The sequence below is a fragment of the Falco peregrinus genome, chromosome 2 (genome assembly GCF_023634155.1).
Source record: "Falco peregrinus isolate bFalPer1 chromosome 2, bFalPer1.pri, whole genome shotgun sequence".
Lineage (NCBI taxonomy): Eukaryota > Metazoa > Chordata > Aves > Falconiformes > Falconidae > Falco > Falco peregrinus.
In genome coordinates, this window is record NC_073722.1 from 95,195,611 (window position 1) to 95,222,210 (window position 26,600).

At 58.5% G+C, this 26,600-nt stretch overlaps 3 protein-coding genes across 5 annotated transcripts; all 3 read right to left on the reverse strand.

The window, feature by feature from the left end:
* Positions 1-80: 80 nt before the first annotated feature.
* On the reverse strand, positions 81-7,744 carry LOC101916876 (coiled-coil domain-containing protein 63-like). 3 transcript variants are annotated; one of them, XM_055794781.1, is made up of 12 exons: positions 7,519-7,744; positions 6,418-6,507; positions 5,835-5,998; positions 5,506-5,695; positions 4,252-4,371; positions 3,588-3,769; positions 2,854-3,035; positions 2,118-2,338; positions 1,589-1,663; positions 994-1,186; positions 421-618; positions 81-238 (listed from the first exon to the last, which is right to left on the reverse strand). In XM_055794781.1, exons 2-12 carry the CDS (start codon positions 6,427-6,429, stop codon positions 123-125), a joined length of 1,653 nt encoding a protein of 550 aa, XP_055650756.1. In that variant the 5' UTR covers positions 6,430-6,507; positions 7,519-7,744; the 3' UTR covers positions 81-122. The 3 variants fall into 3 exon arrangements, with proteins under 3 accessions (XP_055650756.1, XP_055650755.1, XP_055650754.1); XM_055794780.1 differs by lacking the exon at positions 7,519-7,744 and having other exon boundaries at positions 6,418-6,546; XM_055794779.1 differs by lacking the exons at positions 5,835-5,998; positions 7,519-7,744 and having other exon boundaries at positions 6,418-6,763.
* A 969-nt stretch (positions 7,745-8,713) lies between these two features.
* Positions 8,714-15,439, reverse strand: LOC129783748 (coiled-coil domain-containing protein 63-like). The gene is made up of 11 exons (XM_055794782.1): positions 15,304-15,439; positions 14,720-14,883; positions 14,391-14,580; positions 13,142-13,261; positions 12,478-12,659; positions 11,743-11,924; positions 11,005-11,225; positions 10,541-10,615; positions 9,946-10,138; positions 9,373-9,570; positions 8,714-9,190 (listed from the first exon to the last, which is right to left on the reverse strand). Exons 1-11 carry the CDS (start codon positions 15,313-15,315, stop codon positions 9,075-9,077), a joined length of 1,653 nt encoding a protein of 550 aa, XP_055650757.1. The 5' UTR covers positions 15,316-15,439; the 3' UTR covers positions 8,714-9,074.
* A 2,479-nt stretch (positions 15,440-17,918) lies between these two features.
* Positions 17,919-24,698, reverse strand: LOC129783749 (coiled-coil domain-containing protein 63-like). The gene is made up of 11 exons (XM_055794783.1): positions 24,249-24,698; positions 23,665-23,828; positions 23,336-23,525; positions 22,087-22,206; positions 21,423-21,604; positions 20,688-20,869; positions 19,952-20,172; positions 19,424-19,498; positions 18,829-19,021; positions 18,256-18,453; positions 17,919-18,073 (listed from the first exon to the last, which is right to left on the reverse strand). Exons 1-11 carry the CDS (start codon positions 24,258-24,260, stop codon positions 17,958-17,960), a joined length of 1,653 nt encoding a protein of 550 aa, XP_055650758.1. The 5' UTR covers positions 24,261-24,698; the 3' UTR covers positions 17,919-17,957.
* Between the last annotated feature and the right edge of the window lie 1,902 nt (positions 24,699-26,600).

A 26,600-nucleotide genomic window follows, 5' to 3' on the forward strand; every position in this document is an offset into this window, starting at 1 on the left:
ATCAGCCGGCAAGCTTTTGAAGCCCGCAGAAGGTGTTGGGAGATGGAAGGATGTCCAGGGCGCAGAAGCAGAGGGGCAGCTGAGGAGCGGAACTGTTTATTTCATTCCTCCGTGCCGGGCTCTCACTCCTTGAGGCTCTTGCTCCCCTTCTTGGCGGCAGCGGCAGCGTGGCCCAGCTCCTTCTCGCAGCTCTGGAGGACCAGCTGGTGCAGCTGCCCGTGGCCCAGCGGCACCTCCCCTGCCCAAGAAAAGGACACCCGTGTCTGCCGGCACAGGCCTTATAGATGTGGTGGGGTGGGACAGGCCGGTGGGGATTGGCTGGGGAGGAGAGGTGGCAGCGGGGGATTGGCCAGGCGGCCATGAGGGGGTTGTGGATTGGCTGTCTGCCTGGCCGTAGCCCCTCCCTCCCACCTCACTCACAGGCGGCGATGTCGGCGGGGGTGCTGTCCAGGGCGGGGGGCGGCGGGCAGAGCCGGGCCCGATCCATCACCCACGGGAGGCTGGTGGTGCCCAGGAGCGGGCTGGCGAAGGGCTGGGCCGGCTGCGAGCCCTCAGCCCGCGTGTAGCGCAGGACGCTCTCCATCAGCAGGAGCTCGTTGGTCTCCTTCTCCACGAGACCTGGGTGGGAGGGAATGCTGTCCCACAGGGCCCCTCCACCGGGCCCTGCCCAAACGCGGCCCCGGCGGTCTGCTGGGCACAGGACCCATGGATTCCCCCCAGGCAGTGCCGTCAGGCTCCCCAGGGGCGAGGGGTCAAGGCTGGGTCCCACACCCAGAGCCAACATGGGGGCCTGGGGGGTCCACCGGGGTGGTTCTACGTCCCGGTTGGCTCCTGAATTTCCTGGGGATTTGGCATCGCAAATTCCCATTAGGGACACCCGTGCATGACGGGGTGGGGGCAGGAAACCAGCTCAATCTAAACACGGGGCAAGCAGGGGGTGGACAGACAAGGTCTGGGCCATGTGGCAAGCGAAGGCGGGCAGCCCTGACCCACCTAAAATCCGCGTCAGATTCCCATCCGTGATCTGCCCATTTTCTCCAAGCTGCTCCGTTGTCTTCGTAGCATCGCCACCGATTACTTCCAAAAGGGCCTCCACGCCACATTTGATCTGGCCCAGGACTCTGCTGCTCTCTTTGCATCTCTCTTCGCACCAGTTGGCTTCCCTCGTGGTTTCCGCTAGTTTTTCCTATCCGCAAAGGTTTTGCCAGGTGTCACAACAGCCCCCTGCTCGCGCCCCCCCACCCCCAAGTCCTGGCCAAGTCCAGTCCGGACACTGGAGGCGGCCCAGGAGGGGCTGTGGGATGCTCCCATCCCTGCAGGGGAAAGGCTCTGTGAAGGGGATCCCAAGCTCCCCACGCCACAGCCCAGGCCCCAGGTGCCAGAGAACCAGGGCTGGCAGAAGCCCTGCAGTCACCCTCTCATCATGCACTGGGAGACAGGGCTGCCAAAGCCAATGCAGGGCCCTTTTCTGCCCATGCCTCTCCAGCCGTTGCCCAGAGCGGTGTTGACGGGACCACACTCGCTAGGACACATGCCGGGACACACAGGCTTCTGCTGCCCTGGCAGAGGGAAATCCCGGCTGCCATACCTCCAGCTCCTGCAGGACATGGAAGTTGCCCGTCTCTGCGTCCTCCCGGTCCATCATAAGAGTCGTAATTTCATCCTGTGTAAACACAAGCACATGGAGGGCATACTGGCTGAATGCTCACCAGATGTGCCCAAGAGAGGCTGGGGACCATCCCTCCACCCTGGGAGCAGGGATATCCCACTGTGACCCCTCTGGGGACCACTGTCCCCAGGGCAGGAGGACAAGTCATGACCCCCCTTCTCACTCCAGCCAGCCCCACTCAAGGCCGAGGCAGCTCTTGGCCCTCCTGCATACTGCTGGGTACACGGTGGCAGCAGAGACACTTTTAGCTCTGAGAACACAGCCTTCTGTCTGTGGGAGTTCTATTTTGGGCTACCGCTTTGCATTCCCCTAATCCCACCCGTGTGGCAGGCTGTGAGCTGGGCTCCGCTGTGAGCAGCGAGGCCGGACACATGGGAGAGGAAAAAAACCCACGCCAGCCCCAAAGCACCAGCTGAGAAAGGGCAGACATGAAGAGCTTGGAAGAGACCTGGACATCCTTGATCCTCTGCTTCATCTTCTCCATCTCGTTCTTCAGCTCAGTGATGTAGATGAAGGAGGCAAAGTTCTTCCCCTCCTTTTCGATGAAGTTATCCACCAGGCGGTCAAAGTTCCCGTCCTCTGCCAGCTCCAGCAGGCGCCTGTAAGCCACCTCCTGGCTCTCGAAGCTCTCCATTTGGCTCTGCTTGGCCCACTGGGCTGCCTTCAGGGCTGAGGGAGAGATGGAAAAAGAGGCCTGGCTGTGCGTGTCCCTGCAGGGCTCCCTTTGCAGAGCCTTTCCCTGCAGGTGCCCTGAGGTTTGGCGTGGGGGCTGGGGCCAGAGGGGCAGAGAGTGTCTTTATTTCACCCAAAACTAAGCAGGGAGCTCCCTGTCCTCATGGGAACGGGGCAAACACGGTGGGATCCTTCCCCAAGAGGACAAAAGGAGCCATAGGGGCAGCTCCCTGCCTCCCCACCCCTCCCTCTGCCCCAAGGGCACCCCAAGACACATGATGCTGGGTGCTTTCACTTGGTTATCACTCTTCATCCTTTCCACTTGTAGGCTGAAGGCTGGGTGAAGGAGCCTGCAGGCAGGGGACAGGTCCCGCCTTTGGGGTGCAGAGCTATGGGGAGAGGTCCCGCCTTTGGGGTGCAGAGCCATAAGCTTCTATACGCAACCCCCTTGGGCAACTCTGCCAACTCCTGGCTTGTGCTACCAGTTGCAGGTATTCTCTCTCATCTGGTACCTTTTCTCTTTTTGGCCACTTCCTCCAGTTCCGAGCGATCTCTGCACTTGGTCAGCATGAAGTTTTTCAGTTTGTTCTCCTTTTCTAGGGCACGCTTCCGCTCCTGCAGCTCAACATTGTGCTGGACTGTGTCTTCTATGTGTCTTTTGTTCAAGGCTGCAATCCTTGCCAGAGCCCCCATCCTGAGCACAGAGAGCAGCAGGTTACACCACGGGAAGGTATAAGGATTTGTAGTCCTGCCCATTCCCATGCATCTCTGTGCCTGGCCGAGCAAAACCCCCGTGATGCTGTGCACGCTGGCCGGCTCCCATGCAGATGCAGCTGCGTTAGCCCGAGGCCAGCAGCAGCTAACACAGCTCTGGCTGGGGGTTTGTACTCAGACACAGCACCCAGCTGTGGCAGCCAAGCTCACTTTGCCTGGAGCTGGCTGGTCTCTGCTCCAGGTCTGCTGCACCCTCCCATGCAGGCTGAGATGGGACTCGGGGGGAAAGAGGCTGCTCCATAGGGCAGTTCACCACATCCTGAGAAACATCTGGCATAGGCGGAGTAAACCCCCCTGGAGGTACCGGTCTCCCTGCACTGACCAAGCACCAAAGCCTTAGCACCCAGCTCTAGACAACAGCGGGTGCATCCTCTCTCTGAAGTTGCAGATGGCCTCTCTTTACATCGACACCCGTCGCTGGCATTGCCCACCAGCGCCAAGTTTGCCACAGAGGGTTCACAAGGCCACGTACCGCTGCTTGTAGCCTTGTGTGCACTGCTCAGCGGCAGTGTTCATCCTTCTCCTCTGCTGAGCCAGCTTCTTATGGAGCTTCAAGGAGAGCTTGCCCAAAAGAGCTTTCTGGATTTGCAGCTTTTCAATCTCTTCTCGGAGCTCTTTGTTTCTGGACAGGATGGTATGGAAATGGACGGTGACCTGGGGAGAGGCAAGCAAAAGGTTTGAAGCTGGTGCGGGACTTGGGGGCGTCAGGTTTCTGCTGAAAGACCTTGACCACAGCTGGGACAAATCTCTTCTCTGAAGTTGCTGCTGTACTATCCCCCTCCCCAAGACAGGGGAGGTAACAGCAGGCTAGGCTGATCATGGCACAGAGCAGGAGCTGGTGGTGTCCAAGGCAAGGTGGCTGCAGGCAGCTCAGGTTTATCACTAAACAGGTGCAGACCCTCAGGCTTCTTGGCATGGCCCAAGTGCTGCATTTGGCTCACCAAGCTTGAAGGAGCCTTTGAGATACTCTGGGAGCAAGCAGGCCAGAGGAACGAGCCAGCTCCTCCTTTATGCAGTTTGTCTCAACCAAATGCATCTGCAGCATTACACTTGGTCCTGGCCAAAAAGGGGGTTGCACACAGGCCCCAGTGTGGCCCCACACATGGTCTCCGGAGGTCTGCAAAATGTTTGCTTACGTTGTTTAGATGCAGCTCCAGTGTCTCAATCTGCTTTTGCAGCTGTTTGCTACTGTTTGCTTGCTTCGCCTTCACTGCCGCCCGGTTTTGCCTCGCCATCTTTTTTTCCAGCTCTAGTATCTGCACGTACAGGTTAGAAAAAAGAAAGAGAGGGGAAAAAAAAGTCAGTATAATCTCCACCCCCACGTTCTAGACTCTTGGCAGGACACTTAGCCAAAGAAAATACCCTGTTGACCTGAACTACAGCAACCATGTCATTAAGGAGCTCACAGTTACAGCAGCAGCTTTAATCCCAAGGGATCCCACCCTGCACACTCAAGAAACATACGCTGTAACTAGGAATGGGTTTATTTTCGTGTGGCAAAGGAAACGCAGCTGCCTCTGGAGGGAAATTCAGCAGGTGCTGAAGGCGGCACAGCAGCACTCTGTGCCGAGCAGAAGAGGCAAGGAAGGGTGGCTTTTTGGTAGGGGTAGAGTGCTGGCCAGACAGGGGTCTGCGCAGCACTCCCTGGGAGTGAGTGGAGGAAAACTTTTGTCAGAAGTGGGCAGCTGCCAGAGGAAATAAATCCATGAGAAGAGCGAAGTAGTTGGAGAACCACGAAGCCGGGGGCAGGTGGGAGAGGTATGACTCAGCCAAGAGATCCCTGATTGAAAGCTAACCCTGTTGCGGAAAACTCTACAGCACATCTAGCACCTGCAAACCACCTGAGCATGTTCCCTGGCTTCCGTCATGGGTGGCTTGTCCAGAGCAGAAAGCTGCAGGGACCTGTCACTTCTGTAGCCCTGGGTTGCCCTGGGCATGCCACCCCACCACTGACCAAACCCAACCAGACTGTCCTCAGGAGAAGTGATGGGACATCCCTTAGATGTTGCTGCTCCTCTATTTCCCATGTCTCAGGCAGCACAACTGACTGTTCCAGTTTTGTCTTTATTTTTTTTACATGAGGAAAAAAAAAAAACCCTCAAGGGACAAGCAGAGGGATGTTGTGTGACCCCAGGCAGGCGCGTGCCGTCAAAGAGCAGCTGCAGAGACCCGTGGGACAAGAAGGTGGTTGAGAGTCAGACCTTACGTTTCCAGCCAGTGCTGACTTGAATGGGAGCCTGGCTCTGCCCGCTTGGCATTGTCTTGTGGTTTTTGCCAGGAGGCAGCATTATATTCCAAAGCCTGAACCAAGTGCGTTTTACATAGGGTTGACTCTGTGACTCTGCACTGCTCTACCGTGCTCAGCCAGGGAACGCTCCAGATGCTCTTACCTCCTTGTCCAGCTCCGCTAACAGGGCTTTTCTGTCTTTAATCAGGGAATCACACTGATATTTGGTCTGCAAAAGGCCTTGGAGCCCCGTACAATTCCTCTCATCCCGCATCCTATTTCTTGGGGATGGGATCTGGCTCGGCGTTAATAACACCTCTTTGCGTTCTTGAGTCAGCGACGCTATTTCTTTTCTGTAAAAACACAACGACAAATGACCTTTAGCACATCCCACCTGCAATACCGGAGCAAGTCCTCACCCCTCCTCACTTCAGCACCGGGGTCCCCAGATCTCGGCATGGAGGAACTTTCCAAACACAAAGCTGCACTCACTCCTGAGCCTGCATTTGCTGCCTCACGTTGGCACCGTAAGATTTCCTCTTCTCCGCTGCTCTCTGAAACTCTCTCTGCAGTCTCCTGAACTCGGCTTCAGACACCTTTTTTTTCTCCATCGCGGGCACGTCCAAAACCTTCTGCTCCAGAGAGGGCTCTCCCCACTGCCACAGGGAGGGAGAGCTTGGTCACTTGAGCAAACACGACCAGCAGCGGTAGACAGCAGAGCTGGACACTGGGGAGCGGGTGGATGGCACCACCACCTCCAGCCGTTTGTCACCACCTTCAGCTCTTCGCTGCCACCCAGTATTCATGACGTCACAATATGCCTGACCACCCAAAACACTGAGTCATCCAAACCAACTCCATGAGAGCTGCCGAGCCGCCTCACAGCTTCGTGCCCAGCACAGGAGGGCTGCAGAATTCTCTCTTTTCCTCCTCCTCCGTTGTTGTTGTTGAGAGAGATCTCTCTCTTTTCCTCCTCCTCCGTTGTTGTTGTTGAGAGAATTTCTGCAGGGGAGGTCCCCGTGGCAGACCTGCACCTGCAGAGAAGTTCACCTTGGGTTTGTGCTTCACTTTATACCTTGGAGTCCATCGTTTCTTCCAGCTAACTCTGCTGGTTGCTCTGCAGACGCCTCGGGAAGGGGATGATGGAGCCTCTGCGGGGACAGACCTGCTTCCCAAGGGGAGAAATGAAACGCTGGTTAAGGGGGTGTTTGTGTCCCCCTGCCCGTCCCTCAGCACCCGCTCGCGTGTTTGGCACATGAGGAAACCATCACAGACGGCTGCGCGATGAATAAAAGGAGAGCATCCGTAGTGATGTCATCGCAAAACACACTCCTCCTGTTGAGTTTATAAGTAGGGGAAGAACAGATGGTTTGAGCTGTTCCACCCTGTCCAGTACCTGGGTTTCCACAGAAATCCCGGGGAGGCCAAGGCCCCCCATGCCGGCGGGCAGAGCCCCCGGGGAGCGTAAGTGGGGGATATCGCCTGGATTCAGCCCCTGTCCCGCCGCAGGCAGGGAAGGCGCTGGGGCTGACCACGCAGCCCTCACCCCCACCGCTGGTCCCCCCCAGCCCTGCTGCAGCCCCCCGGGCTCCCCTCTTGCCCCCAGCGCTGCTCACCCCACCGCAGGGTGCTGCGGTTCCTCTCCAGCCAGGGGATGGGACCACGGTGGCAGTCAGATATTCCCAAAGAGCAGCCCCCTGCCTCCCACGGGAAGTGCAGGAGAGAGGAGAGCCTGGCAGGGAGCCAGCCCTGCTCCCTGCCCCAGGCTCTGTGGAACAGGCACTGGCCCCGTTGCCAGGTCCCACCGCAGCATGGATGGGGTCTCCATTGTGACTGTCACCAAGGGGGCGGCCGGGGCACCCCCACCCACCCCATGGGCAGCGCTGGGAGCCCACGCGAAACAGACCCAAGTGGTTTCCGTGTCCCACAGCCAGCCCTGAAGCATGTGCTCCAGCATCTCCCTGGCTGCATGTCCACAGCAAGCAGAAACCCACATTTTACCCGTTCTTGCTTCCCTTTGCGGTGTTTGAATCAGCCCGTAATTTGGGACTTGGAAGCCTTTTGCTCCAACTGGAAAGCAGCACCCAGGGCTTCACCATCCCCAGCAGCACTTTGGGGCCACAGAGCTGCTTTCCCTTCCTTGCCGGCCCCACAGCCGGCTCCCTGGCCTTCCTACCTGTCTTCCTTGTGGAGAGGCTGCAATCACCACATCACTGCCATTGCCCTCAGCATCCAGACACCCTCAAGATGCCTGCCGTCGGGACAGCACCAATGGTTGGCACTGCCGGCCTGGGGAATGTCCCTGGGGACAGAGACTCTTCAGGCAGCCCGGTAGAGGGGACAAACTGAGGATTCCTGGCCGCTTCTCTCCCTTCCGTGCAGGGAAGCACACGGGAGCCACGGGCTGAGTCACAAGAGCTGTGATAATCCCTTCCTCATAAGCTGGAGTGCATGGCCAGCTCCTTCCCAGGGACTCGGCAAACCCAGAGATCCCTGGAGGGCAGAAGCACGAGACAGCGCTGGAGGCTGCAGCAGGGCTGTGTTTTGTAGACCTGGTGTTGCTTACTCAGCTCTGGGATGAAGGGGAACAGAGGAGGTGCTGAAGGTGAGCAAAGGGCATCTGCGGCCCAGGTTGCAGGGTGCGGCCAGTTCAAGGCGATGAGCAAAATCCCCAGCCAGCACATCGCTCCTGAGGTTGCGCTTTGCCGTTATCCCAGAGACTCTGATGAGCTAACAAGCCAGCCATCCAGTTCCAGGCTAATTCACAGCCAGACGGACAGGCTCTGAGGATGCATTTACTTGGAAATGATTTTCATGGCAGAAAGCAGAATGTGGCACTAGGTAAGAAAAATCACAACCGAGGGCAGAGCGATGCTGGGAAGGCACTGAAGCCTGAGGCTCCCGGCGGGGCTGGGGGAAGCTCCCAGGGATTTTCATCCCATTCCTGCATGATCAACAGCTCCGTGGGATAATAACCCCCACCTCTCCAGGGATGAAGCTGTCACTGTCTCGGTGGCCCTGACTGTCTCATACTGCAGATCCCTCCTCTCTGGTTCGCTTCTCTTCACCCTCAGCAGAAATAGGGCCAAAGCTCCAGTTTCTAGTGTGTCTGCGCAGTGCGGCTGTGCCCGGCGGGAGCCCCCGCGCCCTCCCAGACCCCCCTGCCCCAGCCTCCCGGCCCCTGCACATCACCCTCGCGTGCCCTCTCCTCCCCTTGCCTCCTCGGTTCCCAGCGTGGCCCAGCTCCCAGACCCAAACAGGCTGTTTCACGCAGGGCTGGTGGCTAGCAGCCACCTGGTCCCACCAGCCCAGGACCAGCGCTGAGCTCAGCTTTCCTTCAGGCAGCAGAGAGCTGCCGGCTTCTCCCAGCTTAGCAGGCAAAGCCCCGCGAGCCCGCTCTGCATCCCCCTGTGGCCTCACCAAGCCCCTCGGGCAGGCATGGTGCAGGACCGGGACTGTGGTCACCATGTCCCCGGTGCACCACTCCCGCGATGCCCAGCTGCGGGAAGCGCGTGGCGTTGAGCAACGGCAACGGCCCCCCCGCCGGAGAGCAGCTGTTCCCACCCCCGGCCATGGCTGCTGTCAGCAGTGGGCCAAGCCGTGCCGAAATATCAGCCGGCAAGCTTTTGAAGCCCGCAGAAGGTGTTGGGAGATGGAAGGATGTCCAGGGCGCAGAAGCAGAGGGGCAGCTGAGGAGCGGAACTGTTTATTTCATTCCTCCGTGCCGGGCTCTCAGTCCTTGAGGCTCTTGCTCCCCTTCTTGGCGGCAGCGGCAGCGTGGCCCAGCTCCTTCTCGCAGCTCTGGAGGACCAGCTGGTGCAGCTGCCCGTGGCCCAGCGGCACCTCCCCTGCCCAAGAAAAGGACACCCGTGTCTGCCGGCACAGGCCTTATAGATGTGGTGGGGTGGGACAGGCCGGTGGGGATTGGCTGGGGAGGAGAGGTGGCAGCGGGGGATTGGCCAGGCGGCCATGAGGGGGTTGTGGATTGGCTGTCTGCCTGGCCGTAGCCCCTCCCTCCCACCTCACTCACAGGCGGCGATGTCGGCGGGGGTGCTGTCCAGGGCGGGGGGCGGCGGGCAGAGCCGGGCCCGATCCATCACCCACGGGAGGCTGGTGGTGCCCAGGAGCGGGCTGGCAAAGGGCTGGGCCGGCTGCGAGCCCTCAGCCCGCGTGTAGCGCAGGACGCTCTCCATCAGCAGGAGCTCGTTGGTCTCCTTCTCCACGAGACCTGGGTGGGAGGGAATGCTGTCCCACAGGGCCCCTCCACCGGGCCCTGCCCAAACGCGGCCCCGGCGGTCTGCTGGGCACAGGACCCATGGATTCCCCCCAGGCAGTGCCGTCAGGCTCCCCAGGGGCGAGGGGTCAAGGCTGGGTCCCACACCCAGAGCCAACATGGGGGCCTGGGGGGTCCACCGGGGTGGTTCTACGTCCCGGTTGGCTCCTGAATTTCCTGGGGATTTGGCATCGCAAATTCCCATTAGGGACACCCGTGCATGACGGGGTGGGGGCAGGAAACCAGCTCAATCTAAACACGGGGCAAGCAGGGGGTGGACAGACAAGGTCTGGGCCATGTGGCAAGCGAAGGCGGGCAGCCCTGACCCACCTAAAATCCGCGTCAGATTCCCATCCGTGATCTGCCCATTTTCTCCAAGCTGCTCCGTTGTCTTCGTAGCATCGCCACCGATTACTTCCAAAAGGGCCTCCACGCCACATTTGATCTGGCCCAGGACTCTGCTGCTCTCTTTGCATCTCTCTTCGCACCAGTTGGCTTCCCTCGTGGTTTCCGCTAGTTTTTCCTATCCGCAAAGGTTTTGCCAGGTGTCACAACAGCCCCCTGCTCGCGCCCCCCCACCCCCAAGTCCTGGCCAAGTCCAGTCCGGACACTGGAGGCGGCCCAGGAGGGGCTGTGGGATGCTCCCATCCCTGCAGGGGAAAGGCTCTGTGAAGGGGATCCCAAGCTCCCCATGCCACAGCCCAGGCCCCAGGTGCCAGAGAACCAGGGCTGGCAGAAGCCCTGCAGTCACCCTCTCATCATGCACTGGGAGACAGGGCTGCCAAAGCCAATGCAGGGCCCTTTTCTGCCCATGCCTCTCCAGCCGTTGCCCAGAGCGGTGTTGACGGGACCACACTCGCTAGGACACATGCCGGGACACACAGGCTTCTGCTGCCCTGGCAGAGGGAAATCCCGGCTGCCATACCTCCAGCTCCTGCAGGACATGGAAGTTGCTCGTCTCTGCGTCCTCCCGGTCCATCATAAGGGTTGTAATTTCGTTCTGTGTAAACACAAGCACATGGAGGGCATACTGGCTGAATGCTCACCAGATGTGCCCAAGAGAGGCTGGGGACCATCCCTCCACCCTGGGAGCAGGGACATCCCACTTGACCCCTCTGGGGACCACTGTCCCCAGGGCAGGAGGACAAGTCATGACCCCCCTTCTCACTCCAGCCAGAGACACTTTTAGCTCTGAGAACACAGCCTTCTGTCTGTGGGAGTTCTATTTTGGGCTACCGCTTTGCATTCCCCTAATCCCACCCGTGTGGCAGGCTGTGAGCTGGGCTCCGCTGTGAGCAGCGAGGCCGGACACATGGGAGAGGAAAAAAACCCACGCCAGCCCCAAAGCACCAGCTGAGAAAGGGCAGACATGAAGAGCTTGGAAGAGACCTGGACATCCTTGATCCTCTGCTTCATCTTCTCCATCTCGTTCTTCAGCTCAGTGATGTAGATGAAGGAGGCAAAGTTCTTCCCCTCCTTTTTGATGAAGTTATCCACCAGGCGGTCAAAGTTCCCGTCCTCTGCCAGCTCCAGCAGGCGCCTGTAAGCCACCTCCTGGCTCTCGAAGCTCTCCATTTGGCTCTGCTTGGCCCACTGGGCTGCCTTCAGGGCTGAGGGAGAGATGGAAAAAGAGGCCTGGCTGTGCGTGTCCCTGCAGGGCTCCCTTTGCAGAGCCTTTCCCTGCAGGTGCCCTGAGGTTTGGCGTGGGGCCTGGGGCCAGAGGGGCAGAGAGTGTCTTTATTTCACCCAAAACTAAGCAGGGAGCTCCCTGTCCTCATGGGAACGGGGCAAACACGGTGTGGGATCCTTCCCCAAGAGGACAAAAGGAGCCATAGGGGCAGCTCCCTGCCTCCCCACCCCTCCCTCTGCCCCAAGGGCACCCCAAGACACATGATGCTGGGTGCTTTCACTTGGTTATCACTCTTCATCCTTTCCACTTGTAGGCTGAAGGCTGGGTGAAGGAGCCTGCAGGCAGGGGACAGGTCCCGCCTTTGGGGTGCAGAGCTATGGGGAGAGCTCCTGCCTTTGGGGTGCAGAGCCATAAGCTTCTATACGCAACCCCCTTGGGCAACTCTGCCAACTCCTGGCTTGTGCTACCAGTTGCAGGTATTCTCTCTCATCTGGTACCTTTTCTCTTTTTGGCCACTTCCTCCAATTCCGAGCGATCTCTGCACTTGGTCAGCATGAAGTTTTTCAGTTTGTTCTCCTTTTCAAGGGCACGCTTCCGCTCCTGCAGCTCAACATTGCGCTGGACTGTGTCTTCTATGTGTCTTTTGTTCAAGGCTGCAATCCTTGCCAGAGCCCCCATCCTGAGCACAGAGAGCAGCAGGTTACACCACGGGAAGGTATAAGGATTTGTAGTCCTGCCCATTCCCATGCATCTCTGTGCCTGGCCGAGCAAAACCCCCGTGATGCTGTGCACGCTGGCCGGCTCCCATGCAGATGCAGCTGCGTTAGCCCGAGGCCAGCAGCAGCTAACACAGCTCTGGCTGGGGGTTTGTACTCGGACACAGCACCCAGCTGTGGCAGCCAAGCTCACTTTGCCTGGAGCTGGCTGGTCTCTGCTCCAGGTCTGCTGCACCCTCCCATGCAGGCTGAGATGGGACTCGGGGGGGAAAGAGGCTGCTCCATAGGGCAGTTCACCACATCCTGAGAAACATCTGGCATAGGCGGAGTAAACCCCCCTGGAGGTACCGGTCTCCCTGCACTGACCAAGCACCAAAGCCTTAGCACCCAGCTCTAGACAACAGCGGGTGCATCCTCTCTCTGAAGTTGCAGATGGCCTCTCTTTACATCGACACCCGTCGCTGGCATTGCCCACCAGCGCCAAGTTTGCCACAGAGGGTTCACAAGGCCACGTACCGCTGCTTGTAGCCTTGTGTGCACTGCTCAGCGGCAGTGTTCATCCTTCTCCTCTGCTGAGCCAGCTTCTTATGGAGCTTCAAGGAGAGCTTGCCCAAAAGAGCTTTCTGGATTTGCAGCTTTTCAATCTCTTCTCGGAGCTCTTTGTTTCTGGACAGGATGGTATGGAAATGGACGGTGACCTGGGGAGAGGCAAGCAAAAGGTTTGAAGCTGGTGCGGGACTTGGGGGCGTCAGGTTTCTGCTGAAAGACCTTGACCACAGCTGGGACAAATCTCTTCTCTGAAGTTGCTCCTGTACTATCCCCCTCCCCAAGACAGGGGAGGTAACAGCAGGCTAGGCTGATCATGGCACAGACCAGGAGCTGGTGGTGTCCAAGGCAAGGTGGCTGCAGGCAGCTCAGGTTTATCACTAAACAGGTGCAGACCCTCAGGCTTCTTGGCATGGCCCAAGTGCTGCATTTGGCTCACCAAGCTTGAAGGAGCCTTTGAGATACTCTGGGAGCAAGCAGGCCAGAGGAACGAGCCAGCTCCTCCTTTATGCAGTTTGTCTCAACCAAATGCATCTGCAGCATTACACTTGGTCCTGGCCAAAAAGGGGGTTGCACACAGGCCCCAGTGTGGCCCCACACATGGTCTCCGGAGGTCTGCAAAATGTTTGCTTACGTTGTTTAGATGCAGCTCCAGTGTCTCAATCTGCTTTTGCAGCTGTTTGCTACTGTTTGCTTGCTTCGCCTTCACTGCCGCCCGGTTTTGCCTCGCCATCTTTTTTTCCAGCTCTAGTATCTGCACGTACAGGTTAGAAAAAAGAAAGACAGAAAAAAAAAGTCAGTATAATCTCCACCCCTACGTTCTGGACTCTTGGCAGGACACTTAGCCAAAGAAAATACCCTGTTGACCTGAACTACAGCAACCATGTCATTAAGGAGCTCACAGTTACAGCGGCAGCTTTAATCCCAAGGGATCCCACCCTGCACACTCAAGAAACATACGCTGTAACTAGGAATGGGTTTATTTTCGTGTGGCAAAGGAAACGCAGCTGCCTCTGGAGGGAAATTCAGCAGGTGCTGAAGGCGGCACAGCAGCACTCTGTGCCGAGCAGAAGAGGCAAGGAGGGTGGCTTTTTGGTAGGGGTAGAGTGCTGGCCAGACAGGGGTCTGCGCAGCACTCCCTGGGAATGAGTGGAGGAAAACTTTTGTCAGAAGTGGGCAGCTGCCAGAGGAAATAAATCCATGAGAAGAGCGAAGTAGTTGGAGAACAACGAAGCCGGGGGCAGGTGGGAGAGGTATGACTCAGCCAAGAGATCCCTGATTGAAAGCTAACCCTGTTGCGGAAAACTCTACAGCACATCTAGCACCTGCAAACCACCTGAGCATGTTCCCTGGCTTCCGTCATGGGTGGCTTGTCCAGAGCAGAAAGCTGCAGGGACCTGTCACTTCTGTAGCCCTGGGTTGCCCTGGGCATGCCACCCCACCACTGACCAAACCCAACCAGACTGTCCTCAGGAGAAGTGATGGGACATCCCTTAGATGTCGCTGCTCCTCTATTTCCCATGTCTCAGGCAGCACAACTGACTGTTCCAGTTTTGTCTTTTTTTTTTTTACATGAGGAAAAAAAAAACCCTCAAGGGACAAGCAGAGGGATGTTGTGTGACCCCAGGCAGGCGCGTGCTGTCAAAGAGCAGCTGCAGAGACCCGTGGGACAAGAAGGTGGTTGAGAGTCAGACCTTACGTTTCCAGCCAGTGCTGACTTGAATGGGAGCCTGGCTCTGCCCGCTTGGCATTGTCTTGTGGTTTTTGCCAGGAGGCAGCATTATATTCCAAAGCCTGAACCAAGTGCGTTTTACATAGGGTTGACTCTGTGACTCTGCACTGCTCTACCGTGCTCAGCCAGGGAACGCTCCAGATGCTCTTACCTCCTTGTCCAGCTCCGCTAACAGGGCTTTTCTGTCTTTAATCAGGGAATCACACTGATATTTGGTCTGCAAAAGGCCTTGGAGCCCCGTACAATTCCTCTCATCCCGCATCCTATTTCTTGGGGATGGGATCTGGCTCGGCGTTAATAACACCTCTTTGCGTTCTTGAGTCAGCGACGCTATTTCTTTTCTGTAAAAACACAACGACAAATGACCTTTAGCACATCCCACCTGCAATACCGGAGCAAGTCCTCACCCCTCCTCACTTCAGCACCGGGGTCCCCAGATCTCGGCATGGAGGAACTTTCCAAACACAAAGCTGCACTCACTCCTGAGCCTGCATTTGCTGCCTCACGTTGGCACCGTAAGATTTCCTCTTCTCCGCTGCTCTCTGAAACTCTCTCTGCAGTCTCCTGAACTCGGCTTCAGACACCTTTTTTTTCTCCATCGCGGGCACGTCCAAAACCTTCTGCTCCAGAGAGGGCTCTCCCCACTGCCACAGGGAGGGAGAGCTTGGTCACTTGAGCAAACACGACCAGCAGCGGTAGACAGCAGAGCTGGACACTGGGGAGCGGGTGGATGGCACCACCACCTCCAGCCGTTTGTCACCACCTTCAGCTCTTCGCTGCCACCCAGTATTCATGACGTCACAATATGCCTGACCACCCAAAACACTGAGTCATCCAAACCAACTCCATGAGAGCTGCCGAGCCGCCTCACAGCTTCGTGCCCAGCACAGGAGGGCTACAGAATTAGTCCCCCCACCACCCAAACACTGCTGGCCAAAGCAAGCCTGGCTCCCCACCGCCTGCCCGGCTGACCGCACCGCCACGTTTATTTCTGCAGGGGAGGTCCCCGTGGCAGACCTGCACCTGCAGAGAAGTTCACCTTGGGTTTGTGCTTCACTTTATACCTTGGAGTCCATCGTTTCTTCCAGCTAACTCTGCTGGTTGCTCTGCAGACGCCTCGGGAAGGGGATGATGGAGCCTCTGCGGGGACAGACCTGCTTCCCAAGGGGAGAAATGAAACGCTGGTTAAGGGGGTGTTTGTGTCCCCCTGCCCGTCCCTCAGCACCCGCTCGCGTGTTTGGCACATGAGGAAACCATCACAGACGGCTGCGCGATGAATAAAAGGAGAGCATCCGTAGTGATGTCATCGCAAAACACACTCCTCCTGTTGAGTTTATAAGTAGGGGAAGAACAGATGGTTTGAGCTGTTCCACCCTGTCCAGTACCTGGGTTTCCACAGAAATCCCGGGGAGGCCAAGGCCCCCCATGCCGGCGGGCAGAGCCCCCGGGGAGCGTAAGTGGGGGATATCGCCTGGATTCAGCCCCTGTCCCGCCGCAGGCAGGGAAGGCGCTGGGGCTGACCACGCAGCCCTCACCCCCACCGCTGGTCCCCCCCAGCCCTGCTGCAGCCCCCCGGGCTCCCCTCTTGCCCCCAGCGCTGCTCACCCCACCGCAGGGTGCTGCGGTTCCTCTCCAGCCAGGGGATGGGACCACGGTGGCAGTCAGATATTCCCAAAGAGCAGCCCCCTGCCTCCCACGGGAAGTGCAGGAGAGAGGAGAGCCTGGCAGGGAGCCAGCCCTGCTCCCTGCCCCAGGCTCTGTGGAACAGGCACTGGCCCCGTTGCCAGGTCCCACCGCAGCATGGATGGGGTCTCCATTGTGACTGTCACCAAGGGGGCGGCCGGGGCACCCCCACCCACCCCATGGGCAGCGCTGGGAGCCCACGCGAAACAGACCCAAGTGGTTTCCGTGTCCCACAGCCAGCCCTGAAGCATGTGCTCCAGCATCTCCCTGGCTGCATGTCCACAGCAAGCAGAAACCCACATTTTACCCGTTCTTGCTTCCCTTTGCGGTGTTTGAATCAGCCCGTAATTTGGGACTTGGAAGCCTTTTGCTCCAACTGGAAAGCAGCACCCAGGGCTTCACCATCCCCAGCAGCACTTTGGGGCCACAGAGCTGCTTTCCCTTCCTTGCCGGCCCCACAGCCGGCTCCCTGGCCTTCCTACCTGTCTTCCTTGTGGAGAGGCTGCAATCACCACTTCACTGCCATTGCCCTCAGCATCCAGACACCCTCAAGATGCCTGCCGTCGGGACAGCACCAATGGTTGGCACTGCCGGCCTGGGGAATGTCCCTGGGGACAGAGACTCTTCAGGCAGCCCGGTAGAGGGGACAAACTGAGGATTCCTGCCTGCTTCTCTCCCTTCCGTGCAGGGAAGCACACGGGAGCCACGGGCTGAGTCACAAGAGCTGTGATAATCCCTTCCTCATAAGCTGGAGTGCGTGGCCAGCTCCTTCCCAGGGACTCGGCAAACCCAGAGATCCCTGGAGGGCAGAAGCACGAGACAGCGCTGGAGGCTGCAGCAGGGCTGTGTTTTGTAGACCTGGTGTTGCTTACTCAGCTCTGGGATGAAGGGGAACAGAGGAGGTGCTGAAGGTGAGCAAAGGGCATCTGCGGCCCAGGTTGCAGGGTGCGGCCAGTTCAAGGCGATGAGCAAAATCCCTAGCCAGCACATCGCTCCTGAGGTTGCGCTTTGCCGTTATCCCAGAGACTCTGATGAGCTAACAAGCCAGCCATCCAGTTCCAGGCTAATTCACAGCCAGACGGACAGGCTCTGAGGATGCATTTACTTGGAAATGATTTTCATGGCAGAAAGCAGAATGTGGCACTAGGTAAGAAAAATCACAACCGAGGGCAGAGCGATGCTGGGAAGGCACTGAAGCCTGAGGCTCCCGGCGGGGCTGGGGGAAGCTCCCAGGGATTTTCATCCCATTCCTGCATGATCAACAGCTCCGTGGGATAACCCCCACATCTCCAGGGATGAAGCTGTCACTGTCTCGGTGGCCCTGACTGTCTCATACTGCAGATCCCTCCTCTCTGGTTCGCTTCTCTTCACCCTCAGCAGAAATAGGGCCAAAGCTCCAGTTTCTAGTGTGTCTGCGCAGTGCGGCTGTGCCCGGCGGGAGCCCCCGCGCCCTCCCAGACCCCCCTGCCCCAGCCTCCCGGCCCCTGCACATCACCCTCGCGTGCCCTCTCCTCCCCTTGCCTCCTCGGTTCCCAGCGTGGCCCAGCTCCCAGACCCAAACAGGCTGTTTCACGCAGGGCTGGTGGCTAGCAGCCACCTGGTCCCACCAGCCCAGGACCAGCGCTGAGCTCAGCTTTCCTTCAGGCAGCAGAGAGCTGCCGGCTTCTCCCAGCTTAGCAGGCAAAGCCCCGCGAGCCCGCTCTGCATCCCCCCGTGGCCTCACCAAGCCCCTCGGGCAGGCATGGTGCAGGACCGGGACTGTGGTCACCATGTCCCCAGTGCACCATTCCCGCGATGCCCAGCTGCGGGAAGCGCGTGGCGTTGAGCAACGGCAACGGCCCCCCCGCCGGAGAGCAGCTGTTCCCACCCCCGGCCATGGCTGCTGTCAGCAGTGGGCCAAGCCGTGCCGAAATATCAGCCGGCAAGCTTTTAAAGCCCGCAGAAGGTGTTGGGAGATGGAAGGATGTCCAGGGCGCAGAAGCAGAGGGGCAGCTGAGGAGCGGAACTGTTTATTTCATTCCTCCGTGCCGGGCTCTCAGTCCTTGAGGCTCTTGCTCCCCTTCTTGGCGGCAGCGGCAGCGTGGCCCAGCTCCTTCTCGCAGCTCTGGAGGACCAGCTGGTGCAGCTGCCCGTGGCCCAGCGGCACCTCCCCTGCCCAAGAAAAGGACACCCGTGTCTGCCGGCACAGGCCTTATAGATGTGGTGGGGTGGGACAGGCCGGTGGGGATTGGCTGGGGAGGAGAGGTGGCAGCGGGGGATTGGCCAGGCGGCCATGAGGGGGTTGTGGATTGGCTGTCTGCCTGGCCGTAGCCCCTCCCTCCCACCTCACTCACAGGCGGCGATGTCGGCGGGGGTGCTGTCCAGGGCGGGGGGCGGCGGGCAGAGCTGGGCCCGATCCATCACCCACGGGAGGCTGGTGGTGCCCAGGAGCGGGCTGGCGAAGGGCTGGGCCGGCTGCGAGCCCTCAGCCCGCGTGTAGCGCAGGACGCTCTCCATCAGCAGGAGCTCGTTGGTCTCCTTCTCCACGAGACCTGGGTGGGAGGGAATGCTGTCCCACAGGGCCCCTCCACCGGGCCCTGCCCAAACGCGGCCCCGGCGGTCTGCTGGGCACAGGACCCATGGATTCCCCCCAGGCAGTGCCGTCAGGCTCCCCAGGGGCGAGGGGTCAAGGCTGGGTCCCACACCCAGAGCCAACATGGGGGCCTGGGGGGTCCACCGGGGTGGTTCTACGTCCCGGTTGGCTCCTGAATTTCCTGGGGATTTGGCATCGCAAATTCCCATTAGGGACACCCGTGCATGACGGGGTGGGGGCAGGAAACCAGCTCAATCTAAACACGGGGCAAGCAGGGGGTGGACAGACAAGGTCTGGGCCATGTGGCAAGCGAAGGCGGGCAGCCCTGACCCACCTAAAATCCGCGTCAGATTCCCATCCGTGATCTGCCCATTTTCTCCAAGCTGCTCCGTTGTCTTCGTAGCATCGCCACCGATTACTTCCAAAAGGGCCTCCACGCCACATTTGATCTGGCCCAGGACTCTGCTGCTCTCTTTGCATCTCTCTTCGCACCAGTTGGCTTCCCTCGTGGTTTCTGCTAGTTTTTCCTATCCGCAAAGGTTTTGCCAGGTGTCACAACAGCCCCCTGCTCGCGCCCCCCCACCCCCAAGTCCTGGCCAAGTCCAGTCCGGACACTGGAGGCGGCCCAGGAGGGGCTGTGGGATGCTCCCATCCCTGCAGGGGAAAGGCTCTGTGAAGGGGATCCCAAGCTCCCCATGCCACAGCCCAGGCCCCAGGTGCCAGAGAACCAGGGCTGGCAGAAGCCCTGCAGTCACCCTCTCATCATGCACTGGGAGACAGGGCTGCCAAAGCCAATGCAGGGCCCTTTTCTGCCCATGCCTCTCCAGCCGTTGCCCAGAGCGGTGTTGACGGGACCACACTCGCTAGGACACATGCCGGGACACACAGGCTTCTGCTGCCCTGGCAGAGGGAAATCCCGGCTGCCATACCTCCAGCTCCTGCAGGACATGGAAGTTGCTCGTCTCTGCGTCCTCCCGGTCCATCATAAGGGTTGTAATTTCGTTCTGTGTAAACACAAGCACATGGAGGGCATACTGGCTGAATGCTCACCAGATGTGCCCAAGAGAGGCTGGGGACCATCCCTCCACCCTGGGAGCAGGGACATCCCACTTGACCCCTCTGGGGACCACTGTCCCCAGGGCAGGAGGACAAGTCATGACCCCCCTTCTCACTCCAGCCAGCCCCACTCAAGGCCGAGGCAGCTCTTGGCCCTCCTGCATACTGCTGGGTACACGGTGGCAGCAGAGACACTTTTAGCTCTGAGAACACAGCCTTCTGTCTGTGGGAGTTCTATTTTGGGCTACCGCTTTGCATTCCCCTAATCCCACCCGTGTGGCAGCCTGTGAGCTGGGCTCCGCTGTGAGCAGCGAGGCCGGACACATGGGAGAGGAAAAAAACCCACGCCAGCCCCAAAGCACCAGCTGAGAAAGGGCAGACATGAAGAGCTTGGAAGAGACCTGGACATCCTTGATCCTCTGCTTCATCTTCTCCATCTCGTTCTTCAGCTCAGTGATGTAGATGAAGGAGGCAAAGTTCTTCCCCTCCTTTTCGATGAAGTTATCCACCAGGCGGTCAAAGTTCCCGTCCTCTGCCAGCTCCAGCAGGCGCCTGTAAGCCACCTCCTGGCTCTCGAAGCTCTCCATTTGGCTCTGCTTGGCCCACTGGGCTGCCTTCAGGGCTGAGGGAGAGATGGAAAAAGAGGCCTGGCTGTGCGTGTCCCTGCAGGGCTCCCTTTGCAGAGCCTTTCCCTGCAGGTGCCCTGAGGTTTGGCGTGGGGCCTGGGGCCAGAGGGGCAGAGAGTGTCTTTATTTCACCCAAAACTAAGCAGGGAGCTCCCTGGCCTCATGGGAACGGGGCAAACACGGTGGGATCCTTCCCCAAGAGGACAAAAGGAGCCATAGGGGCAGCTCCCTGCCTCCCCACCCCTCCCTCTGCCCCAAGGGCACCCCAAGACACTTGATGCTGGGTGCTTTCACTTGGTTATCACTCTTCATCCTTTCCACTTGTAGGCTGAAGGCTGGGTGAAGGAGCCTGCAGGCAGGGGACAGGTCCCGCCTTTGGGGTGCAGAGCTATGGGGAGAGGTCCCGCCTTTGGGGTGCAGAGCCATAAGCTTCTATACGCAACCCCCTTGGGCAACTCTGCCAACTCCTGGCTTGTGCTACCAGTTGCAGGTATTCTCTCTCATCTGGTACCTTTTCTCTTTTTGGTCACTTCCTCCAATTCCGAGCGATCTCTGCACTTGGTCAGCATGAAGTTTTTCAGTTTGTTCTCCTTTTCTAGGGCACGTTTCCGCTCCTGCAGCTCAACATTGTGCTGGACTGTGTCTTCTATGTGTCTTTTGTTCAAGGCTGCAATCCTTGCCAGAGCCCCCATCCTGAGCACAGAGAGCAGCAGGTTACACCACGGGAAGGTATAAGGATTTGTAGTCCTGCCCATTCCCATGCATCTCTGTGCCTGGCCGAGCAAAACCCCCGTGATGCTGTGCACGCTGGCCGGCTCCCATGCGGATGCAGCTGCGTTAGCCCGAGGCCAGCAGCAGCTAACACAGCTCTGGCTGGGGGTTTGTACTCGGACACAGCACCCAGCTGTGGCAGCCAAGCTCACTTTGCCTGGAGCTGGCTGGTCTCTGCTCCAGGTCTGCTGCACCCTCCCATGCAGGCTGAGATGGGACTCGGGGGGGAAAGAGGCTGCTCCATAGGGCAGTTCACCACATCCTGAGAAACATCTGGCATAGGCGGAGTAAACCCCCCTGGAGGTACCGGTCTCCCTGCACTGACCAAGCACCAAAGCCTTAGCACCCAGCTCTAGACAACAGCGGGTGCATCCTCTCTCTGAAGTTGCAGATGGCCTCTCTTTACATCGACACCCGTCGCTGGCATTGCCCACCAGCGCCAAGTTTGCCACAGAGGGTTCACAAGGCCACGTACCGCTGCTTGTAGCCTTGTGTGCACTGCTCAGCGGCAGTGTTCATCCTTCTCCTCTGCTGAGCCAGCTTCTTATGGAGCTTCAAGGAGAGCTTGCCCAAAAGAGCTTTCTGGATTTGCAGCTTTTCAATCTCTTCTCGGAGCTCTTTGTTTCTGGACAGGATGGTATGGAAATGGACGGTGACCTGGGGAGAGGCAAGCAAAAGGTTTGAAGCTGGTGCGGGACTTGGGGGCGTCAGGTTTCTGCTGAAAGACCTTGACCACAGCTGGGACAAATCTCTTCTCTGAAGTTGCTCCTGTACTATCCCCCTCCCCAAGACAGGGGAGGTAACAGCAGGCTAGGCTGATCATGGCACAGACCAGGAGCTGGTGGTGTCCAAGGCAAGGTGGCTGCAGGCAGCTCAGGTTTATCACTAAACAGGTGCAGACCCTCAGGCTTCTTGGCATGGCCCAAGTGCTGCATTTGGCTCACCAAGCTTGAAGGAGCCTTTGAGATACTCTGGGAGCAAGCAGGCCAGAGGAACGAGCCAGCTCCTCCTTTATGCAGTTTGTCTCAACCAAATGCATCTGCAGCATTACACTTGGTCCTGGCCAAAAAGGGGGTTGCACACAGGCCCCAGTGTGGCCCCACACATGGTCTCCGGAGGTCTGCAAAATGTTTGCTTACGTTGTTTAGATGCAGCTCCAGTGTCTCAATCTGCTTTTGCAGCTGTTTGCTACTGTTTGCTTGCTTCGCCTTCACTGCCGCCCGGTTTTGCCTCGCCATCTTTTTTTCCAGCTCTAGTATCTGCACGTACAGGTTAGAAAAAAGAAAGACAGAAAAAAAAAGTCAGTATAATCTCCACCCCTACGTTCTGGACTCTTGGCAGGACACTTAGCCAAAGAAAATACCCTGTTGACCTGAACTACAGCAACCATGTCATTAAGGAGCTCACAGTTACAGCGGCAGCTTTAATCCCAAGGGATCCCACCCTGCACACTCAAGAAACATACGCTGTAACTAGGAATGGGTTTATTTTCGTGTGGCAAAGGAAACGCAGCTGCCTCTGGAGGGAAATTCAGCAGGTGCTGAAGGCGGCACAGCAGCACTCTGTGCCGAGCAGAAGAGGCAAGGAGGGTGGCTTTTTGGTAGGGGTAGAGTGCTGGCCAGACAGGGGTCTGCGCAGCACTCCCTGGGAATGAGTGGAGGAAAACTTTTGTCAGAAGTGGGCAGCTGCCAGAGGAAATAAATCCATGAGAAGAGCGAAGTAGTTGGAGAACAACGAAGCCGGGGGCAGGTGGGAGAGGTATGACTCAGCCAAGAGATCCCTGATTGAAAGCTAACCCTGTTGCGGAAAACTCTACAGCACATCTAGCACCTGCAAACCACCTGAGCATGTTCCCTGGCTTCCGTCATGGGTGGCTTGTCCAGAGCAGAAAGCTGCAGGGACCTGTCACTTCTGTAGCCCTGGGTTGCCCTGGGCATGCCACCCCACCACTGACCAAACCCAACCAGACTGTCCTCAGGAGAAGTGATGGGACATCCCTTAGATGTCGCTGCTCCTCTATTTCCCATGTCTCAGGCAGCACAACTGACTGTTCCAGTTTTGTCTTTTTTTTTTTTACATGAGGAAAAAAAAAACCCTCAAGGGACAAGCAGAGGGATGTTGTGTGACCCCAGGCAGGCGCGTGCCGTCAAAGAGCAGCTGCAGAGACCCGTGGGACAAGAAGGTGGTTGAGAGTCAGACCTTACGTTTCCAGCCAGTGCTGACTTGAATGGGAGCCTGGCTCTGCCCGCTTGGCATTGTCTTGTGGTTTTTGCCAGGAGGCAGCATTATATTCCAAAGCCTGAACCAAGTGCGTTTTACATAGGGTTGACTCTGTGACTCTGCACTGCTCTACCGTGCTCAGCCAGGGAACGCTCCAGATGCTCTTACCTCCTTGTCCAGCTCCGCTAACAGGGCTTTTCTGTCTTTAATCAGGGAATCACACTGATATTTGGTCTGCAAAAGGCCTTGGAGCCCCGTACAATTCCTCTCATCCCGCATCCTATTTCTTGGGGATGGGATCTGGCTCGGCGTTAATAACACCTCTTTGCGTTCTTGAGTCAGCGACGCTATTTCTTTTCTGTAAAAACACAACGACAAATGACCTTTAGCACATCCCACCTGCAATACCGGAGCAAGTCCTCACCCCTCCTCACTTCAGCACCGGGGTCCCCAGATCTCGGCATGGAGGAACTTTCCAAACACAAAGCTGCACTCACTCCTGAGCCTGCATTTGCTGCCTCACGTTGGCACCGTAAGATTTCCTCTTCTCCGCTGCTCTCTGAAACTCTCTCTGCAGTCTCCTGAACTCGGCTTCAGACACCTTTTTTTTCTCCATCGCGGGCACGTCCAAAACCTTCTGCTCCAGAGAGGGCTCTCCCCACTGCCACAGGGAGGGAGAGCTTGGTCACTTGAGCAAACACGACCAGCAGCGGTAGACAGCAGAGCTGGACACTGGGGAGCGGGTGGATGGCACCACCACCTCCAGCCGTTTGTCACCACCTTCAGCTCTTCGCTGCCACCCAGTATTCATGACGTCACAATATGCCTGACCACCCAAAACACTGAGCCATCCAAACCAACTCCATGAGAGCTGCCGAGCCGCCTCACAGCTTCGTGCCCAGCACAGGAGGGCTACAGAATTAGTCCCCCCACCACCCAAACACTGCTGGCCAAAGCAAGCCTGGCTCCCCACCGCCTGCCCAGCTGACCGCACCGCCACGTTTATTTCTGCAGGGGAGGTCCCCGTGGCAGACCTGCACCTGCAGAGAAGTTCACCTTGGGTTTGTGCTTCACTTTATACCTTGGAGTCCATCGTTTCTTCCAGCTAACTCTGCTGGTTGCTCTGCAGACGCCTCGGGAAGGGGATGATGGAGCCTCTGCGGGGACAGACCTGCTTCCCAAGGGGAGAAATGAAACGCTGGTTAAGGGGGTGTTTGTGTCCCCCTGCCCGTCCCTCAGCACCCGCTCGCGTGTTTGGCACATGAGGAAACCATCACAGACGGCTGCGCGATGAATAAAAGGAGAGCATCCGTAGTGATGTCATCGCAAAACACACTCCTCCTGTTGAGTTTATAAGTAGGGGAAGAACAGATGGTTTGAGCTGTTCCACCCTGTCCAGTACCTGGGTTTCCACAGAAATCCCGGCGAGGCCAAGGCCCCCCATGCCGGCGGGCAGAGCCCCCGGGGAGCGTAAGTGGGGGATATCGCCTGGATTCAGCCCCTGTCCCGCCGCAGGCAGGGAAGGCGCTGGGGCTGACCACGCAGCCCTCACCCCCACCGCTGGTCCCCCCCAGCCCTGCTGCAGCCCCCCGGGCTCCCCTCTTGCCCCCAGCGCTGCTCACCCCACCGCAGGGTGCTGCGGTTCCTCTCCAGCCAGGGGATGGGACCACGGTGGCAGTCAGATATTCCCAAAGAGCAGCCCCCTGCCTCCCACGGGAAGTGCAGGAGAGAGGAGAGCCTGGCAGGGAGCCAGCCCTGCTCCCTGCCCCAGGCTCTGTGGAACAGGCACTGGCCCCGTTGCCAGGTCCCACCGCAGCATGGATGGGGTCTCCATTGTGACTGTCACCAAGGGGGCGGCCGGGGCACCCCCACCCACCCCATGGGCAGCGCTGGGAGCCCACGCGAAACAGACCCAAGTGGTTTCCGTGTCCCACAGCCAGCCCTGAAGCATGTGCTCCAGCATCTCCCTGGCTGCATGTCCACAGCAAGCAGAAACCCACATTTTACCCGTTCTTGCTTCCCTTTGCGGTGTTTGAATCAGCCCGTAATTTGGGACTTGGAAGCCTTTTGCTCCAACTGGAAAGCAGCACCCAGGGCTTCACCATCCCCAGCAGCACTTTGGGGCCACAGAGCTGCTTTCCCTTCCTTGCCGGCCCCACAGCCGGCTCCCTGGCCTTCCTACCTGTCTTCCTTGTGGAGAGGCTGCAATCACCACTTCACTGCCATTGCCCTCAGCATCCAGACACCCTCAAGATGCCTGCCGTCGGGACAGCACCAATGGTTGGCACTGCCGGCCTGGGGAATGTCCCTGGGGACAGAGACTCTTCAGGCAGCCCGGTAGAGGGGACAAACTGAGGATTCCTGCCTGCTTCTCTCCCTTCCGTGCAGGGAAGCACACGGGAGCCACGGGCTGAGTCACAAGAGCTGTGATAATCCCTTCCTCATAAGCTGGAGTGCATGGCCAGCTCCTTCCCAGGGACTCGGCAAACCCAGAGATCCCTGGAGGGCAGAAGCACGAGACAGCGCTGGAGGCTGCAGCAGGGCTGTGTTTTGTAGACCTGGTGTTGCTTACTCAGCTCTGGGATGAAGGGGAACAGAGGAGGTGCTGAAGGTGAGCAAAGGGCATCTGCGGCCCAGGTCGCAGGGTGCGGCCAGTTCAAGGCGATGAGCAAAATCCCCAGCCAGCACATCGCTCCTGAGGTTGCGCTTTGCCGTTATCCCAGAGACTCTGATGAGCTAACAAGCCAGCCATCCAGTTCCAGGCTAATTCACAGCCAGACGGACAGGCTCTGAGGATGCATTTACTTGGAAATGATTTTCATGGCAGAAAGCAGAATGTGGCACTAGGTAAGAAAAATCACAACCGAGGGCAGAGCGATGCTGGGAAGGCACTGAAGCCTGAGGCTCCCGGCGGGGCTGGGGGAAGCTCCCAGGGATTTTCATCCCATTCCTGCATGATCAACAGCTCCGTGGGATAATAACCCCCACCTCTCCAGGGATGAAGCTGTCACTGTCTCGGTGGCCCTGACTGTCTCATACTGCAGATCCCTCCTCTCTGGTTCGCTTCTCTTCACCCTCAGCAGAAATAGGGCCAAAGCTCCAGTTTCTAGTGTGTCTGCGCAGTGCGGCTGTGCCCGGCGGGAGCCCCCGCGCCCTCCCAGACCCCCCTGCCCCAGCCTCCCGGCCCCTGCACATCACCCTCGCGTGCCCTCTCCTCCCCTTGCCTCCTCGGTTCCCAGCGTGGCCCAGCTCCCAGACCCAAACAGGCTGTTTCACGCAGGGCTGGTGGCTAGCAGCCACCTGGTCCCACCAGCCCAGGACCAGCGCTGAGCTCAGCTTTCCTTCAGGCAGCAGAGAGCTGCCGGCTTCTCCCAGCTTAGCAGGCAAAGCCCCGCGAGCCCGCTCTGCATCCCCCTGTGGCCTCACCAAGCCC

Coding starts and splice junctions, on each gene's coding strand:
- LOC101916876 (XM_055794779.1), bottom strand. CDS start 6,599: ATGTGCCAAACACGCGAGCGGGTGCTGAGGGACGGGCAGGGGGACACA. Junction 2,339..2,853: donor AGTGGCCAAAAAGAGAAAAG/GTACCAGATGAG, acceptor TCTCTCCCTCAG/CCCTGAAGGCAGCCCAGTGG. Junction 619..993: donor GAATCTGACGCGGATTTTAG/GTGGGTCAGGGC, acceptor CCTCCCACCCAG/GTCTCGTGGAGAAGGAGACC.
- LOC129783748 (XM_055794782.1), bottom strand. Junction 14,581..14,719: donor CAGCAAATGCAGGCTCAGGA/GTGAGTGCAGCT, acceptor GTGTTTTTACAG/AAAAGAAATAGCGTCGCTGA. Junction 9,571..9,945: donor GAATCTGACGCGGATTTTAG/GTGGGTCAGGGC, acceptor CCTCCCACCCAG/GTCTCGTGGAGAAGGAGACC.
- LOC129783749 (XM_055794783.1), bottom strand. Junction 20,173..20,687: donor AGTGACCAAAAAGAGAAAAG/GTACCAGATGAG, acceptor TCTCTCCCTCAG/CCCTGAAGGCAGCCCAGTGG. Junction 18,074..18,255: donor CCCCGCCGACATCGCCGCCT/GTGAGTGAGGTG, acceptor TTTCTTGGGCAG/GGGAGGTGCCGCTGGGCCAC.